Below are 20025 nucleotides of genomic sequence, written 5' to 3' on the forward strand. Positions count from 1 at the left end.
CGTGAAGGTTGCAATCTCCCCCCCTCACTATCCTACTGACAAACCAGGGACAATTTTGCAACCTAACAAAGGCAACTAACCTACAAAGCTGTATGTCTTTGGAGTGTGGGAGAAAATTGGAGCACTCGGGGAAAACCCACGTGGTCACGGGGAGAACGAACAAATCCGTACAGACAGCACCCGTAGTCTCGCCACTGTGCTGCCCTTATTTTATTGTAACGTACAATTGGCCAGTTAGATGTTGTAATTTTTCGTTATCTACTGATGACTGCCCTTCCGATCCAAAACTCAAGAGAATTAAGTGTTTTATTGTCATATGTACCAGAACAGAACAATGAAATTCTTACTTGTAGTAGCAGCACAACAGGTTTGCAAACACAGGATAATATAATAAACAGACAAAAACGTCCAATCTATAAAACAATCAATATATTGCAAAAACCGAACAAAGCCCAAAGCTCCTAGCGCAAACCAAGCAGTTTTGCTTTCAGAGTTTAGTTGGAGTTTATAGTGGTCAATAGCCTGATGGTAGTTGGGACAAAGTGTGTGGTAAGTCCCTAGAAGCCGTGGTGAATGGTGTGGAGAACACGCTAAGGTGATGTTTAGCTTAGTTTAGAGATACAGCACAGAAAAAGGCCCTACAATCCACCAAGTCTGTGCCGACCAGCGATCCTGGCACACTAAAGGGGCAGTGCCACTTGGGCAAATTAAGACACACACACACACACACACACACACAGAGAGCAAAGGCCAGGGAAAGCGGGGGAGCGCTGTCTAAATAGTGACCCCACTCCACTGCACTACGAGTTCAAAAGAACCATGCCGACCAAATTTTACCCGCGGAAAATTTTTCAACATGCTGAAAAAATTTCCACGACCTGCCTGAGGCCATGAGTGTTTGGGATCTTCCCTCGAGCATGAAGGAGAGTTCCAGCTACCTCATTGGACCTCCTTGGACCACGTGTCAACCATGCTGCACGTTTGAAGGTCGAAGACACTCTTCTAAACTCACAGATTAGGTCGCCCAAGTGGGACAGCCCCTTAACTCTATCTGACATACAAAAACTGTATTTCTTAGGAGTGTGGAGGGAAACCGGAGCACCCGGATAGGCTGAATCAAACCAGGATCTCTGCCCCTGTAAGGCTGTAGCTCTACCGCTGCGCCACTGTGCCGCCCAATGTTGGGCGCTCACATTGCAACATGAGGAAAGAGTTGGGGGGGGGGGGGGGGTGAAATAGTTGCTTTATTAGCCAGGGGAGGCTGGTGTTAGTGATGGAGTTGGTGGCCATGGAAACTAATTTCTTCAGCTCCTCAGCTTTCATCAAACACTTGCATTGTCTTTATTAGCATCTGTCGTCAAATCTTTAATCATGAAACGCGAGCAGGCTTGATGATTTATTCAGCAGGGAGAAAGAATCTGTAGGTCAAGTGAAAGATTTCACACACAGCACGAACGTTGGGTACTTTCATTTGTTTCCATTCACCGAGTGCCGGGGGCAAGCACTAGCGAGCACCAATATTAAGGCTCAATTAAAACTGGGTCCAATTAGTGGAGATTTTACTCCCGGCAACCAGAGCCAGGAAATGGATATTGGGAGAAAAAAATGTAAAAGTGGGCTACCGTTCATCAACAACAGCAGACATGAAATGAAGTTATTTGTTGGTTTCATCGGTTGCTGTGTTGGACCCTCTGGGAACAAAAGCTTAAACCAGTCTAAGCTATAAAATAAAAAGCCCTGGAGCCAAACATGAACTGTGTGAAACAAGGGCTCCGTCACAGAACAGAGAAGAAAAAAACTGCTGGGTTTAGAAAATTAAAAGCCAGAGGCTTTTTCCATTTACAACTAAATCCCAGTTCCGCCTCTGAGCTAAAGAATTATAAACAGTAACAGATTTACAAAATGAGCATTTATCCTGAAATATGTAACCCATTGTGATATTCCCAAATAACAAATCCCGAAGTTTAATGCAAGAATTAAATTCAGTTCTCAATTATAGCTGGGATTCTTAAGATAACTTTTTAAAGAGAGACTGAACAGAGAAACCTTCCAGCCACAAAGAAACACCATTGCCTCCTGCCCGCCGTGATCTTGCTTCACCAGTTGACCTTGATTCACAAGCCACCACTGCCTTCGGCAGTTCCTGCCCTTGCCGGGAGCCTGCGACCTCCGCATAGAAGGCGGCATGCAAATGACAGCAGAAACGGTGACCTAAATACCTGCAGATTGATGCCCCCAAAAAAACTTCCATGTGCAAATACAAAGAGAGGAAAGGAAAAAGCAAAGAGGCACTCAACTTACCTCTTTGGCTCGTTGCTTCAGTCGAAGTTGTTCTGGATCTTCATGCTTGGATCGACTCTGGTGGTTGGAAAGAGAATAAAGACAAACTAAATCAGAAGCATTTTTTCCATACTCTATGAATTACCTCCAGATTACCCATTAATATTTAGCAACTGCAGACTACAAGCAGTCAAATTTCTCATTTGTACGCCAGTTACAACATACAAAAGATTGGTTTAGTTTAGAGATATAGTGTGGAAACCCGGTGTAAATTCCCTTTAACATGTATCTGTACTTGTGGACGGTTCGAATGTAATCACGTATTGTCGTTCCCCTGACTGGTTAGCACACAAAAGCTTTTTACTGTCCCTTGGTACACGTGACAATAAACTAAACTCAACTCAACTCAACTAAGCCCTTTGGAACCATGAGTCTGCGCCGACCAGCAATCACCCCGTACATTCGCACTATCCTCCATACTCGGGACAATTTACAAGTATCTTACCGAAACCAATTCACCTACAAACCTGCACATCTTTGGAGTGTGGGACGAAAGTGAAGCAACCAGAGAAAACCCATACGGTCACATGGAGAACCTACAAACTTCATATGGGCAGCATCCGTAGTAAGGATCGAACTCTGGTCTCTGAGGCAGCAACTCTACCGCTGCGCCACTGTGCCGCCCAGCACAGGAACGAAGTACAGCATAGGAACTGGCCCTTTAAACTACAATGTCTGCACCAAACATGACGGCAAGCTAAACTAATCTTAACTGCCTGCATGTAATCCAGATGACTCCATTCCCTGCATATTCATACGGCTATTTATGAGCCTCTTAAACACCACTACCTACCTCATTGGAGACCCTCGGACTATCATTAATTGAACTTTACTCACACTAAACATCATTCCCTTTATCCTGTATCTGTATCGTGTGGACGACTTGATTGTAATCGTTCAGTCTTTCCGCCGACTGGGTAGCACGCCACAAACGCATTTCACTGTACCTCAGTACACGTAACAATAAACTAATCTAAACTAGATTCCCAAGGACACTGACTGAGGACTAGTGGACTTGACTGGAGAGACTGGATAGTCTGGGATCTTTCCTTGGAGCAATGGCGACCAGGGTACATAAAGTAATGAGGGGCATTGATAAGGTGAATAGGCACAGTCTTTCGCCCAGGCTTGGGGAATCTAAATTTGGAAGGCATAGATCCAAGGTGACAGGGAAAAGATAGGAACCGGATGAGCAAATCTTTCCAGATGGTGGATACATGGAACGAGCTGCCTGAGGAAGTGGTGGAAGCAGGCACAATTAGGACATTCAAAAAACATTTGCACAGGTGTGCGAATAAGAAAGGTTTGGAGAGATATGCGGCGAAGAGAGGCAAATGGGATTAGTTTAGATAAGCAGGAGCAAATGTAGCGGTGGTATTTACGCAACGTACACTGATTTTCTGGTCACTGGTAATCATCAGGGTTTTAGGTTTATTATTGCCACATGTACAAAGATACAGTGAAAAGATTTATTTTTCATACCATCCAAACAGATCACATAATTCCATATATCGTCAAAGTCAAGTGCAATAGAGCAAAGGGGAAGATACAGATTCCAGAATATAGTTCTCAGCAATGTGGAGCATCAGTTCCATAGATAAAGTCAAATCCACAACGGGGTAGAGGTGAATTGGACAGCACACTAGCTTATGGAAGGACTGTTCAGAAGCCTGATAACAGAGGGGAAGAAGCTATTCCTGGGTCTGGTGGTGCTCGCTTTCAAGCTTCTGTACCCTCTGCCAGACGGGAGCAGGGAGGAAGAGTGATTGACCAGGGTGTGACAAGTCTCTTATATTGAAAAAAGACAGGGCAACTGATCACGTCAGACAGCATTTCTGGCACTCACGGACAGGATATTTCGGAGGGCAGTGTGAAGTGTCGATGGAGTCGATGGTGGGGAGTCTGGTCTGTGTGATGGACATGGCTACATCTACAACTCTGCAATTTCTTGCAGTCTTGGGCAGAGCTGTCCCCAAACCAAGCTGTGAAGCAACCCAACAGTCTGCTTTCTATGGTGCTTCTGCAGACGTTTGTAAGCGTCACTGGAGACATGCCGAATTTCCCCACACCCCAGGAAGTGGAGGTGTTGGTGTGCCTTCTTGCCTGTCACATCAATATGGTTGGTCCACGACATATCGTTGGTAATATTAAACGCCAGCTCTCAACTATTTCGACTTTGGCACCATTGATGCTGATTGGGACATGTACTCCATACGCTTACTGAAGGCGATAACAAGCTCCTTCATCTTGCGGACACTGAGGAAGAGGATGTTGTCCTGACACCATGCTCTTTTGACCTTTCTGTCCTGGGCCTCCTCCACTGTCATAGTGAAGCTACACGCACCTCATATTTCGCTTCAGCAGCTTACAACCCAGGGGTATGAATATTGATTTCTCAAATTTCAAGTAACCCCCCTCCCCCCCCCACCCTAGTCATACTGCTAGTTTGACTGTTCATATCCCTTCTTTATCACATTTTCCACAGCCGACAATGGACCATTGTGGGCTCCACCACTCCTTGGTCATCGGTGCTGGTGGTGTTTCTTCTGAACCTTTTCTTACCTCTAGTTTCCCTCTCCCCTGGCTTTCAGTCTGAAGAAGGGTCAAGACCAGAAACACCAACTATTTCTTTTCTCCAGAGATGCTGCCTGACCAGCTGAGCTACTCCAGCATTGTGTGTCTATCTTTGGTGTAAACCAGCATTTGCAGTTTCTTCCTATCCACCATATTCAGGAAGTTCTCTACCTACCTCCTGTATTGTAACCCCCCCCCCCCCCCCCCCCCCCCACCCCCCACCCCACCCACCCAAATATTTACCGGTACTCTAGTTTCCATGGCTCCAACCTACTCCCTCCCATCTTCAATATGATATTTAAAAAACATGCTGCGTGCAGGAAGTAAAAACAGAAACAAGGGGATTTGAAAGAATTAAATAATTCTGCGCAGCCAGGATTTTAAAAATCACTGCAGCTCTTTCAAGCAGTCATATTCGTTCAAAAATAGAATCTGTTTTTACCCACCAGGGATTCAGCCCCAAGGCAGGAAGGGAAACATAAACTACAGATGCATTAAGGATTTACATGGTGCAAGGACAACATGCAGTGCAGTTTAGTTTACTTTCAAAATACAGCATGAAAACAGGACCTTCGGCCCACTGTGTCCGCGCCGATCAGCAATCTCCAAACACTAATACTACCCTACACACTAGGGGAAATGTACAATCTTTCCCAAAGCCATAGCAGGACATTATCTAGCCCAGCCAGACGCTGCAGCGAGAATTGGGAATGGTTAGATGCTTTTAGTCTAGCTTAGCTTAGAGATGCAGCATGGAAGCATGTCCTTTGGCCCATCATGTCCATGCTGTCCACCCATCACCCATTCATATTTGATTTATGTTATCCTAATGTGTAGGGGGTAGGTGAATGGGATACCATGGAACTAGTGTGAACAGGTCGATGTGGACTCAGTGGTCCGAAGGGCCCTTTTCCATGCTGTATGTCTAAACTAAACTAAATCAAGCTTTGGTATTAAAGGAACAAGCAAATTATTTCAAAAACACACAAAACAAAGGTGCGGTAAACACGAGGTGCCTTGCATATGAAAACATTTCATGCAACTAGCAGGACTATAGTAGTATCATGAAGCTTCCTATAGCAGCCTGAAGGTTTAGGTGTAAGCTTAATAAGAAAGTTCTTACTTTAGCTAGTCGCAGCATCGTTTCCCTCTCGTCCTCATCCTTCCGCTGCTTTTCCAGTTGATCCAACTGCTCAAAGAACCTCAGCTGTGACCGCGAGTCACTTGATAAGCTGTACTGGTCATCGCCCTGTGGGGTGGGAGGGAGAAAAGGCCAAGTCACAAGCTGCAAAACACCCACCTGTCTCTTAAATTGTAGGAGCACAATTAGGCCATTCGACCCAGCAAGTCTACTCCACCACTCAATTGCGGTTGATCTATCTTTCCCTCTCAACCCCATTCTCCTGCCCTCTCCCCATAACCCGACACCCGTGCTAATCAAGAATCTGTCAATCTCCGTCTTTGAAATATCCATTGATTGGCCACCCTTTCAGCTTTAGCTTTGCTCCATCCATCTGCCCATCAACCCCCCCCCCCCCCCCCCCCCCCCCACCAGAGGTAATTCGTGGTTGGCCCAGACTGGTTTTGGTCTTTTCACGCCTCCAGCTCTTTGCTCCTCACCCTCCCCCTCTCCAATCTCTACTTTCAGTCTGAAGAAGAGTGCCCGATCCAAAACGTCACCCATCCTTTTTCTCCAGAGATGTGGCCTGCCACGCTGAGTTACTCCAGCACTTTGTGTCTATCTTCGGTATAAACCAGCTTCTGCAGTTCCTTTTTATTACCTTTTTGTAATCAACCCTCCCCACCTGTATCCACCTCTCACTTGCCCAGGCTTTGTCCCACTCCCCCAACCTTACCTGCAGCTTTCACCACCCTACTACATCAACCCGAGATGAGTCCTGATGCGAAATGTTGTCTGTCCATCTCCCTCTGGAGATGCTGCCTGACCGGCTGAGTTACTCCAGCACTTTATGGTTTTGCTCAACTATGTGAATGGAAGTTTGTGAAAAAACGTACTGCAACTGATAGAGATTTTGGAAAAGGGAGGCTATTTCTCCTTCGAGCCCAGTGAAGAGCTGGAGGCGAGAAAAGAGCTGGGCCAATCAAGACAGTCACAAATGACCTCAGGTAGGGCTTGGGGAAAGCAGCCAACATAATTATGGGTCATGTCCCGGTCATTCCCTCTTCCCCCTCTCCCATCAGCAGATGATGTGAAAGCTTGAAAGCATGCACCACCAGACTCAGGAACAACTTCTTCCCCTCTCACCAGGCTTCTGAACGGTCCTACCATAAGCTAGGGCATTGTCCGATTCACCTCTACCCCATCGTGGACATTGGACTTTGTCTCTGGAACTGATGCACTACAATGCTGAGAACTATATTCTATACTCGGTATTTTCCCCTTTGCTCTACCTATTAGACTTGAGTTTGACTCTGGATAGCATGCAAATCAAAACATTTCACTGTACCTTTGTACATGTGACAATAACAATAAAGCAAAACTACCTCATTGCAGCCATTGAACTCTCTTTATCTGCACTCTCTCTGTAACTGTAAACACTATATTCTGCACTCTGCTTCTATTCTCTTTGCACTACCTGTTGCACTTGTGCATAGTTTGACTGAACTCATGTATAGAATACTTTGAAGATAGACAAAGCACTGGAGTAACTCAGCGGGTCAGTCAGCATCTCTGGAGTAAATGGATGGGTGCCACATATATACGGGGAGACTTCTGGGGAGGGATTTCATGTGCGGTCTCGTAATTTTGTTCGGATTAAAAGGAGGTGCCGGACCAGTTCCAGTTGCCGGAAAATCAATGGTGGACCTGTAGCCGCCACTATAATAAACCGATACCAAGACCACAAAGCAGAGTACATCGTTGTGGTAAACACATTCTGTCGCCGAGGGTACCTAGGGCCCGCCCCGCACAAGCCAACAGTCTGGCATCTCCTCCTTTCCATCCAATTAACCCTGAAGGATGACAGCTTCGCTCCGAGTCAGCACAGAAGCCACCACCGTCTTCTCAACTAGTTTCTCCCCTGAGCTCAGAATCCTTCCGTTCCATTTCTCCCTGACCTTCATTACTGATACTTCTCTCTCCACCCCACTCCTTGCACTTAAGGCTGGCTGATGAAGTCCTCTTCCCCTCTCACCCTCAGCCCAAGTAACTTCACATTTAGCCAAAGGGACCTGTACGCGGAATGTTCCTTGTCTCTCTCCAGGAAATCTACACAGTGCTCGGTGAGGGCTTGGGGTTAGACAGCAGCCTTTCCAATCACAAAGGATGTATGGCCACAGTATAAGTGTTCAGACACCACTGCAGTAATATTCACCATATTCGTGTTTATCTTCTCCTCTGCACTACCTGATGCACTGGATAGTACCCGTCAGTAGCTAATGTTAAGATGTACAAGTTTGTAGGTTAGCTGGCTCCTGTAAATTGTCCCGAATGTGAAGGATAGTTCTTGTGTACGGAGTGATTGCTGCTCGGCGCAGACTCGGTGCGCCAAAGGGCTGTTTTCATTCTGTATATTTAAAGTTTAAATGATGTTGATTCGATGATTGCCACCTAATGTACTGGATTTGGGTGGATAGGTTGCAGCTTGAAGCTTTTTCATTGCACCTCAGTGCACGTGACAATAATAAACCAATACCCCTTGATTAAAAGCATGCCTGATGAATTCCACAGCCCAAAACCAGCTTTCCCCTCACCCCATTTAATCTCCTGCTGGTGACAGATCTTTCCTCTCCATTCCCATGTATTTATGCAGCCTCTCCTCTAAATGCATCCCCGTGGGAACGGGTTTGCCTGTTCTCCCCTGCTGAAGCTCCTCCTGAACTCCCAGCAGAGTTAATTAGCGAGCGTCCTGTACAATATGGCCTAAAGTGCTGCTCTTCCGCACAAAATGGATACACCACCATCCTGTGTACCCTACTGAACCTTACAATTATTTCGACAAATTAGTGACACTGTATTATAAACAAGAGCTCATATTTATTTATTCTCTTCCTGGCAAGGTCAGTGTGCACCGGAGACAAACAAACACAAGACCAGCCCTGGCCACATAGGGCAGAATGCATGACCCCATTATAGGCACTTAAATAGCACCCTTCTGAAGTTACTTAAACTTTAGACTTTACTTTAGAGATTGGACGCAATGGGGTAGATTGACAGCAGGTAAAGTACCAATCCATGGTTTGGTATTTTACATTCAAAAATATTTAAAGACTATCAAAAATTACAAGATTTCCAAAATAATGAAAATTAAAGAAATATTTACAATATAAAATGACATTTATTTAAATTTTGAGTCAAAATCTGAATACTTTGGACCACTCTTTACAGTAAGTTTATATTAAGAACGAGCAGACTACACTTTAGAGATGCAGTGCAGAAACAGGCCCTTTGGTCCACCACGTCCATGCCAACCAGCCATCAACAACAGCACTATCCTACTCACTAGGGACAAATTGCAATGTTTACAGTAGACAATCAACCTACAAACCTGTACTTCCTTGGAATGTGGGAGGAAACTGGAGCATCCGGAGAAAACCCCATGTGGCCATGGGGAGAACGTACAAACTCCATACAGACAGCACCTGGAGTCAGGATTGAACCCGGGTCTCAAGCAGCAACTCTACCGCAGTGCCATCGTGCTGCCCTAAGCGTTACAAATTATTTCAGTCTGATGTCATTATCAGGTTAGAGCTAGTCATTTAAACTTAAAAGCAAATTACTCCTCATTTGGAATATTGTGTTCCGTTTTGGTCACCCTGTTACCTCATTTGGAATCTTATGTTCAGTTTTGGTTTACCTTGCTATAGAAAAGAGATTGGAACAAAGGAGATTACAGAGTGGTGGACCTAACATCCAAGCAGTATGACCATTGAATTCTCCAATTTTAAGTAATTTGTCTACAAATCCCCCCCCCCCCCTTTTTTATTATGTCGTCATTTTGTGCAGGAAGGCTTGTAGTTTATTATTTTATTTTTCCTCCTCCACACCTGAATTCCCTATACTCGCACACATTACTCTCCTTCATCCTACATCCCTTCCTCCGGCATCACAATTCACACTCCGAAGCTTAACTCGCACCTATTGCCTTTTGATCTCTGATCTTTGCCCAACCACCCGCCTATCAAAAACCACCTATCACTCACCGAGCACTGTCCTGCCACTCCTCTCGTCCAGCTTTCTCCCACCTCCACAACCACAAACAGTCTGAAGAAGTCAGAGTCATACAGAATGGAGAAGTGCCCTTCGGCCAAAACTTGCCTACGCCGACCAAGTACACTGGTCTCACCTGCCTGTGTTTGGCCTATATCACTCTAAACCTACCCTATCCATGTACCTGTCCAAATGTTTCTTAAACGTTATGACAGTGGCCTAAACTGCCTCCTCCGGCAGCTCTTTCCATATATGCACCACCCTTTGCATATAAAAGTTACTCCTCATGTTCCGATTAAATCCGTTCCCCTTCACTACTAATTAAATCCCCCCCACCCCACCTTAAAACCATGTCCTCCGTTTCTCGATTCCCCTACTCTGGGCAAAAGACTGCAGTTATCCAATCCATCCCATTCATGATTTGATACACTGTATTAACACAGAGCATTAAATGATCGGAATGGATGGCGTGCACAACACTCATTTCACTGTTGCTCGGTACACGTGACAATAATAAACCAAAGTCTCATTTCTGTCTTCAAATTATTAATCTTTAAATATCATGACAAACCTTGTACATCATCATACGGTGCTGTGCAATCACAGTGATCTTTTCCATGAGTTCTCGCAAGTGCTCTTGCGTTGCATGAGATATGGTGCTCAACACTTCAGAGTCCACCTCCGTCACACCATGTTTCTTACCTGCGGAAAACAAGCAATGACTCATTTATCGCTGACCCTGCACAACTCAAAACATCTTCATTCGTTCCCAGAGTTCAGAAGCCACACATACACGCGCACACACCCACACACACACACCCAGTCCTGACCCAAATTGTTGCTTATCCCTGGCCATAGGTTCTAAGAGCAGAATTAGACCATTCAGCCCATCAAGTCTACTCTGCCATTCAATCATGGCTGATCTATCTTTCCCTCTCAACCCCACTCTCCTGCCTGCTCCCTATAACCCCGGCCGCCCTTACTAATCAAGAACCTGTCAATCTCCACCTTAAAAATACCCAATGACGGCCTCCAGAGCCATCTGTGGCATTGAATTCCAGATTCATCACCCTTTAACTAAAGAAATTCGTCCTCATCTCTTTTCAAAAGGTACGTTTTATAGGTACTCTCCCACTAGTGGTCACCCAGCTATAGGAAGGATGTCATTAAGGTGGAAAGAGAGCAAAGATTTATGAGGATGTTGCCAGGACTTGGGGCTCTCAGCTACAGGGACAGGTTGGGCAGGCTAGGACTTTATTACTTGGAGCGGAAGCGGCAGAGGGGTGATCTTATAAAAGAGTATAAAATCATGAGAGGAACAGATAGGGTGAACACAAGAGGTTTTTTTTTACCCAGAGAAGGGGAAATCAAGAACCAGAGGTTTAGGTTTATTTAATATTTAATAGGAACCCGAGAGGCAACCTTTTCACATAGTGGGTGCATGGAACTAGCTGCCAGAGGAGGCAGGTACAATAACAACATGCAAGACACTTAGGACAGATACATGGATAGGATTTGGGCCAAACGCAGGAAAACGGTCAGTCTGAAGAAGCATCTTGACCCGAAACGTCATCTATTCCATTTCTTCAGAGGTGCTGCCTGACGTGCTGAGTTACTCCAGCATATTGTGTCTATCTCGCAGGTAAAATGAGAGTAGGCTCGATGGGGCATCTTGGTCAACATGGATGAGTTGTTTCCGTGCTGTAGGCTGCTGTGACTATCCGTGTTCCTCCAGCGCTTTGGTGTTTTACTCAAGATTGCAGCATCTGCAGTTCCTCGTGCCTCCTTCATCTTATTGTGTTGCACACTGCGCCTCAATCACTTTGGGTGAATTGTTTGCACTTCTGCAATAATTATGACATTCGATTAAGCAGCATTTGCTTCAGGAGAAGTCAAGAACCAGAGGGCATAGGTTTAGGGTGAGGAAGGGAAAGATTCTAGGAACCTTATGGGTAACTTTTTCCACACAAAGGGTGGTGGGTGTACTGAACAAGCTGCCGGAGGAGATAGTTGAGGCAGTTACTATCGCAATATTGTGGTAAAGGAAGACTCTCTCTAACTTCTACAGGTGCACAGTAGAGAGCATGCTGACCGGTTGCATCGTGGCTTGGTTCGGCAATTTGAGCGCCCTGGAGAGGAAAAGACTACAAAAAGTAGTAAACACTGTCCAGTCCATCATCGGCTCTGACCTTCCTTCCATTGAGGGGATTTATCGCAGTCGCTGCCTCAAAAAGGCTGGCAGTATCATCAAAGACCCACACCATCCTGGCCACACACTCATCTCCCTGCTACCTTCAGGTAGAAGGTACAGGAGCCTGAAGACTACAACAACCAGGTTCAGGAATAGCTACTTCCCCACAGCCATCAGGCTATTAAACCTGGCTCGGACAAAACTCTGATTATTATGAACCCATTTTCTGTTATTTGCACTTTATCAATTTATTTATTCATGTGTGTATATATTTATATTATGGTATATGGACACACTTATCTGTTTTGTAGTAAATGCCTACTATGTTCTGTGTGCTTAAGCAAAGCAAGAATTTCATTGTCCTATACAGGGACACATGACAATAAACTCGCATGAGATACGAAATTCCATCTGTACAGTCTACTAATACAAGCCACAGCTCATAGCTAAAACTGAGATGATAGATTGTCCAAACTTCAAACTGGTAGCAATGTTTGGATAGACAGAGAGAGGATGGGGATTTTCTATGATACCATTTCAAATAAACATAGCCGTCAAAGCCAAAGAGCTGGCCACAAGCTCTGGGAGATGAACACACACTTTGGTGTAAAAAGCTCTCACTGTTGAGATGACAGAAACACAAGTAGGAGATCACAAAAAACAAAACACTGATTGGCGCCGAAGGATGGACAGCAAATAGAAATGGTATTTACAACAGCTACACAGAACACTTATCTTACTACTGGTGAGCAATGAAACAAAAGATACATTTTAAAAACAGAATAGATTGATTGAAAGATACAATATGAAAACAGGCCCTTCAACCGACTGAATACTGATCTGTTCACCCTAATTCTGTTATCAAACTTTCCCATCTACTCGCTACACAGAATCAAAGAATCGTACAGCATCGAAACAGTCTCAATTTCAGCCCAACTTGCCCACGCCACCCCTCTACGCGTCCTACCTGCCTGCATTTGGCCCATACCCCTCTAATCCTTTACTATCCATGCATCTGTCCAAATGTCTTTTAAATGTGGTTACAGTACCTGCTTCAACTGCATCCTCTGGCAGCTTGTTCCAGACACTAGTTCCAGAAAATAGTTGTCCCTCAGGTTTGTATTAAATCTGGAGACTCAATAGGGGCAATTTACAGAGAGTAATTACCCTACAATCCCGCACACCTTTGGGATGTTTCCAGAGGAAATCCACATGGTGGCACGGAAAACGTGCTAACTCTCTGGTGCTGAGGCAGCCGCACTACCAGCTGCACCACTGTGCTAAAAAGTAGTTTGAGGTAGGAATTAGGATATTTATAAAATCGTTATTTTTCCAGTACAATAATTTGTTTACAGGTTACAAGTATGCATTTCAATGCCTATTGTCAAAGCTGATGCATTACACATTTACCGTCTTTAGTTTAGAGATACAGCATGGAAACAGGCCCTTTAGCCCACGCTGAACATCGATCACACGTTCTATATAATTCCACTTTCCTCAACCACTTCCTACACACTAGAGGCAATTTACAGAGGCCAATTAACCTTCAAGCCCATATATCTTTGAGATGTGGGAGGAACTTAGACTTGGAGGGTTTGTGGTAATTCAAGAAAATACTGCAACAAGATGGGAAGAAAAAGAGCAAAACAACATACAAAATGTCAGAAATCTGCAACGCTTTCCTTTGCTTTAGTTTATTGTTACATGTAGAGGTACAGTGAAAAGTTTTTTGTTGTGTGCTATCCAGTTAGCAGGAAAACAGTGTATAGATAAAAGATATAGGAAATGACAGGAAATAGATATAGGAAATAGGAAATAGTGCAAGATAAAATCCAGTAAAGTCTAATTAAAGATAGTCTGATGGTCTCCAATGATGTAGATGGTAGCTCACGACCGCATTCCAGGTGGCGATTGGATGGTTCAGTTGCCTGATAACAGCTGGGAAGAAACTGACCCCGAATTTGGAGGTGAACGTTTTCACACATCTGTACCTCGCCTGATGGGAGAGGGGAGGAGGGAGTGACCGGGGTGAGACTCTTCCTTGAATTTGCTGGTGGCCTTGCAGAGGCAGCATGAAGTCTACACGGAGTCAATGGAATGGAGGGAGGTTGAATTTGTGCCATGGTCTGGGCTGAGTCCAAAATTCTCTGCAATTTTTGGCAGTCTTGGATGGAGCCCATAGAAGCTAAATCCGTAAAGAGCCCTCTGGAGATGCTCAGAAACCATTCCGAAACACAACAGTTTGGAATTGGAGGGTTTGTGGTGACTTATGGAAAGACTGCAACATTATATGTTTTCTATGTTTCTATTAAGTTTGGAAGAAATGCAGCCAACCACATACTAAATGTCAGAAATCTGCATCACTTTAGTATGGAAACATGCAAATTTTCAAGGTATACTAAACACTGATGGATACGACTAAAAAAAAAAGTGACTTGTTCTTCCTTTCCAGACCAGTTGCACAGTTTAGCAATTACAAGAGAAGTGGTGTAAAAATGAGAACAGTAGACAGAAGGGAGTCATGGAGAGGGAAAAAAATGCAACTCATTAATCCAGTACCTCAGGCACTTTGCTGTTTTTCCAGTCTCCAGAAACTTGCTCAGGGGAGAAAAAAAGATCAAGCTACAGTCATATAAAAAAAAGCCGCTGAATCCACCAGAAGGAATTAGACCTCTATTCTGTTGCCTTCTTTGGCAAATCCAACTATCAAAGTTAAAAACTTTGCATTTAATGACCTTCCAAGCCTGACAAGAAAGAAATCACATTTGGCCAAATTAACTTTTTTTGACGAGAACTATCCTTTGAAATGACCTGCTTTTTATTTGGTAATTTGGAAACGACAGGAGACAATTGATGGCAGCAACTCAAACTGAACTGGGGGGGGGGGGGGGGGGGGGGGGGAGGGGCTGTAACAAACATAGAATTAAAACTAAGCTTAAAATAATGGAAATATACAATCAAAACTATCGTGTGGGAAAAAAAAATTGCCGGGTTTAATAACAAATTACCAGAGAATTCAGCTGGAATTAAATTAGCTTAAGTAACAGGAGCCATTTGCACATGCAAACTCAAAGCTTGGTAGGACAGCTAAGAGATGTTGCAGTCACCCACATGCTTCAAGGAATACTGAGTTCAAATACAGTAACTCCCTACGAATTATCACAACCTGTACACTATAGACTGAAAGCCTTGCGCGAGCCTTGTACGAGCTCAATTTGCAAAAAATAAATCTCCACTTTAACTACTCCAACTTTTTGGAAGTTAGTTTAGTTTATTGTCACACGTTCCAAGGTACAGTGAAAAGCTCTTGCGTGCTAACCAGTCAGTGCTAAGACTAAATATGATTATCATCGAGCTGTCCACAGTGCACATAAAGGGAGTAACATTTAGTGCAAAATAAAGTCCAGTAAAGTCCGATTAAAGATAGTCCAAGGGTCTGCAATGAGGTAGCTGGTAGGTCAAGACGGCACTATTATTGGTGATAGCATGGTTCAGTTCCCTGATAACAGCTGGGAAGAAACTGTCCCTGAATGTGGTGGTGTGCGTTTTCACACTTCTGTACCTCTTGCATGATGGGGTAAGAGAAGAAGAGGGAGTGATCGAGGTGAGACTGGTCCTTGATTATGCTGGTGGCCTTGCCGAGGCAGTATGAAGACATTGTTTAAAATGGTGCAAAACGTTTGCAGAGAAGATGGGCAAGGTAAAGGGGTTTACCAGGATGAGACCAGAACTGAGGAGATTATGCTCACACGCTTGAGTGATTTTAGTCAGTACCAATCTGCGGAGAGTACTTGTTCACGCAGTGTATAAAGTGAAGCACAGTACAATCTAACTCAAACCGCAAGACAACATTGACGAGAAGTTTATACAGTTTTGACTGCAGGAGGATAACTATCAGCCACGATCCATAGAATTCCCTCCAAAAAAAAGACAAAGTGGTCTGAATGTGGTGTTACATTAACTATTAACTAACTTTTAACTATTTATACTGTTCCATCAGGGACTGGATTGTTTTAGTGTTATTATGTGTGAAATGTTTTAAATTTAATGTGCGATGCTCCGGTATTCCCTGGGAAACGTCTTTTCATTTTGCACTGTACAACTGTTGCTTGCAAGATGACAATAAAGGTTGATTGATTGGAAGAAGCATCCTGAACCAAACATCGCCTATCCATGTTCTCCAAAGATAGACACAAAATGCTGGAGTAACTCGGGTGAGACAGCATCGCTGGAGAAAAAGAATGGGTGATGTTTTGAGATAAGACCCATCTTCAGACTTCTCCTGAGATGTTGCCTGACCTGCTAAATTACTCCAGCACTTTGGGTCTGTTTTTTCAGTAAACCAGCATCTGCAGTTAGTTGTTTATCGAGAGAAGCCCCAACCTATTTGACCGTGTCTCTTTGTCCCCCTTTTACAGAGGGTGGAGAATTAAGTTTACTCCAGACCGGGCAAGTGAAATCGTTGGGGCCCATCTCCTCTCCGCTGAAAGTGGTCACTTACAAAGACATTCAAGCTGCAACTGTTCATACTTCTGTGACCTCCACAAAACTTTATTAACTATTCTTTTAAAAATTAAAACTGTGCACACTGGGACTTGACACCTACCTATTTCTAAAGTTTTTGTCTGTAGGGGCACAGAAGACAGGAATGTTTCTTCTTTACATGACCGGATTACAGCACCCACCAACTTCGAATTTGTTGCAAGGATGCGTGCATTCTCTTCACTGATGTTGACCCCAGCCATTGAGGTTACATCATTGATGTCGTCCTCATCCCTGAAGAATTAGAATAACCATTTAGTTGTGTAGTTGGAACACCAATTATTCACTATGCACGCAGAAACAAGCAGAACAAATTTTGCATTCAGCCGTGAATACAGAATTACATAGATTTAAATTAATAAGACAGGCCTTTTAGACCATGTAGTCTGGGCTAAGATTTATACAGTTACTGTATCCCACCCCCCCCCCCCCCCCCCCCCGCTACTACTTCTTTGTGTCCTTCGCTAAGGATCCTGCAGAACCCCAACGGTTAGGTTAATGGGCAGGAAATCGAGGCGGCACAGAGGCGCAGCAGGTAAAGCTGCTGCCTCATGGCGCCAGAGACCCAAGTTCGATCCTGACCTCGGGTGCCTGTCTGTGCGTGTGGAGTTTGCACATTCTCCGTGACCACGCGGGTTTCCTCCGCGTCCCAAAGATACGCGTGTTTGTAGGTTAATTGTCCCTCTGTAAATTGCCCCTGATGCGTTGGGAGTGGGATAACAGAACTAACTAGTGTGTACGGGTGATTGATGGTCAGTATGGACTCGGTGGGCCGAAGGTCCTGTTTCGGCTCTGGAGTGTGGGAGGAAACCTGAGCACCCAAGGAAACCCAGTCACGGGGAGAACGTACAAACTCTGTACAGACAGCACCCAAGGTCAGGAACGAACCTGGGTCGCTGGAACCATGAGGCAGCAATTCTACTGCTGCGCCACCGTGCCGCCCCAGTGTCAATTATAATCGTGTTTCCTTATTAAAACCCGGATATTTACATCAACCTCAGATGTTGCTTGTCCCTCACCAAATTAAGACCGTTCTCATTACTTCTCTATTCAACAGTTCATGTTCATAAAGATGCATGAGCAGAATTGGGTCATTTGGTCCATCGGGTCTGCTCCTCCATTTCAACTCTCTCAACTCCATTATTCTGCCTTCTCCCTGTAACCTTTGACGCCTTTGCTAATCATGAACTTATCACTTTACGCTTTAAAATAATCCCAATGGCCTGGCCTACACAGCCATCTGGCAATGAATTCCACAGATTCACAACCCTTTGACTAAAGAAATTCCTCCTCGTCTCCTTTCGAAAGGTACGTCCTTTTATTCTGAGGCTGTGCCCTCTGGTCCTAGACTCTCCCACGACGTGAAAGAGCCTCTCCACATCCATTCAGTCTCGGCATAATAAATCAAGAACCATCTTGCACTTGCACAGCTATAAATTTAAATACAGCTGTGTAGGAAGGACACTGGTGAGATGGTACCCAGAATATCTTGTGCCGTTCTGGTCACCATAATATAGGAAGGATGTGATTGACCTGAGGAGATCGTGACAGGATCAACAAGGACATTGCGAGGACTGGAAGGCTGGAGTTACGAGGAGCAATTGGATAAATTGGGAGTCTTCTCCGCGGAGCAAAGGCGGCTGAGGGATGACCCTCGGGATATTAAATCATGAGGGTGTAGTTAAAGAGGTTGGTCAGCCTTTCTCCCCACACGGTAGGGTAATCTAAGAAAACCTAAAGCGCTGGTGTAACTCAGCAGGTCACCCAGCCTCTCTGGAGGATGTGGATAGGTAACATTTTGGGTCGGGACCCTTCTTCATCTGCGCTCTCCAGAGATGCTGCCTGACCTGCAGAGTTACTCCTCCACTTGGTGTCTTTTTGTTGTAAAGCAGCATCTGCAGTTCCCTGTTTCTGCAGGGTAATCAAAACTGGAGGTGGGAGATAAGAAGGGGAAAGATTTAAAGGGGATCCGAGAGACGTACTATCTTACTAAGGGTGGTGGGGATATGTCAGAGGAAGTAGCTAAGACAGGTACAGTAACAGTTAATCACCACACTCGACAGCTACAGGGATGGAAAAGGTCTAGAGGGATAAGGGCAAAATGCTTGGATTAGCTTAGATACATGCCTTAGCAGGCATGGATGAAGTGGGTCAAAGGGCCCACTTCCGTGCTGTATGACTCTATAGTGCCTTTTAGTCTATACTCTCCGCTTCTTTACTATAGGGATCTCCATAAGAGGCAGTCTCAAAAACACAGCCAACATCATCGAGGATCCACACCACCCGTCTCACACTTAGCATCAGGAAATTGGTATAGGAGTCTAAAAACTGTGATGTCCACGTTCAAGAATAGCTTCTTCCCAACAACCATCAGGCTATTGAACACTAAAAAACTCCATCTAAACTCAAACTACAAACTGCCCGAGTTGCACTAGGGACTTTGAGCATGATTTTGTTTTTGCACTATATTAGGTTTTATATTTATTTTATTTTTTTGTTTGTTTGCTGTATTATTACTGAGTACTGAGTTTACAAACCTGTGGTGCTGTTGCTGCAAGTAATAACTTTGCTGTTCCGTTTCGGGACATATGACGGGGGAGACCCAACGGGTCCGCGCGTCGTCTAGTATGATAATAAAACAATCTTGACTCTCTTGCCTCTTCCCACAATATAAAATTGTGTAAAACTCAGCCAGTCCCCATTGATTCCTGAACCGTGACATCCCAAAATGCTTTAAGTACGACGAGTCTCATTACTGGAACCAATTTCAAGTTCCAAGTTCCCACAAACAGACATAAGATAATTATAGACCCTCCAGTAATGCAGGTTAAATGCTACATTTAGATCATCACATCTAGTCCACACAATGGACTTCTGTTCAATATTTAAGAACATGCAGGGCGCAGCTAGAAGGCTGCTGCCTCCCAACGCCAGTGACCCAGGTTCAAACATGTTTGCATGTTCTCCCTGTGTGTGTGGGTTTTCCCCGGGTGCTCTGGTTTCCTCCCACATCACAAAGACGTGCGGATTTGTAGGTTAATTGGGAGGTTCGATCCCTGGTCTCTTGCACTGCAAGGCAGCAACTCTACTGCTGCGCCACCGTGCAGTGTCAATTAAAATCTTGTTTCCTTATTAATACCTGGACATTTACATCAACCAGTGGGGGAGCACTTCCCATATAGAGTAAAAAAACGTTCTCATTACTTGC

The 20025-nt window shown here is 44.6% G+C and overlaps 1 protein-coding gene across 1 annotated transcript in view; it reads right to left on the reverse strand.

Annotated features, from left to right (window-relative positions):
- Nucleotides 1–20025, reverse strand: part of taf4b (TATA-box binding protein associated factor 4b) — a 77465-nt gene that overhangs the window by 25605 nt on the left and 31835 nt on the right. Inside the window, exons 10-13 of the mRNA XM_033019494.1 lie at nucleotides 16882–17051; nucleotides 10656–10786; nucleotides 6038–6163; nucleotides 2302–2358 (exon numbers count right to left, since the gene is read on the reverse strand). Of these exons, the coding sequence (XP_032875385.1) occupies nucleotides 2302–2358; nucleotides 6038–6163; nucleotides 10656–10786; nucleotides 16882–17051 (484 nt within the window). The remainder of the gene's footprint in view (nucleotides 1–2301; nucleotides 2359–6037; nucleotides 6164–10655; nucleotides 10787–16881; nucleotides 17052–20025) is intronic.

The sequence above is a fragment of the Amblyraja radiata genome, chromosome 4, assembly GCF_010909765.2.
Source record: "Amblyraja radiata isolate CabotCenter1 chromosome 4, sAmbRad1.1.pri, whole genome shotgun sequence".
In the NCBI taxonomy this organism is placed as follows: domain Eukaryota; kingdom Metazoa; phylum Chordata; class Chondrichthyes; order Rajiformes; family Rajidae; genus Amblyraja; species Amblyraja radiata.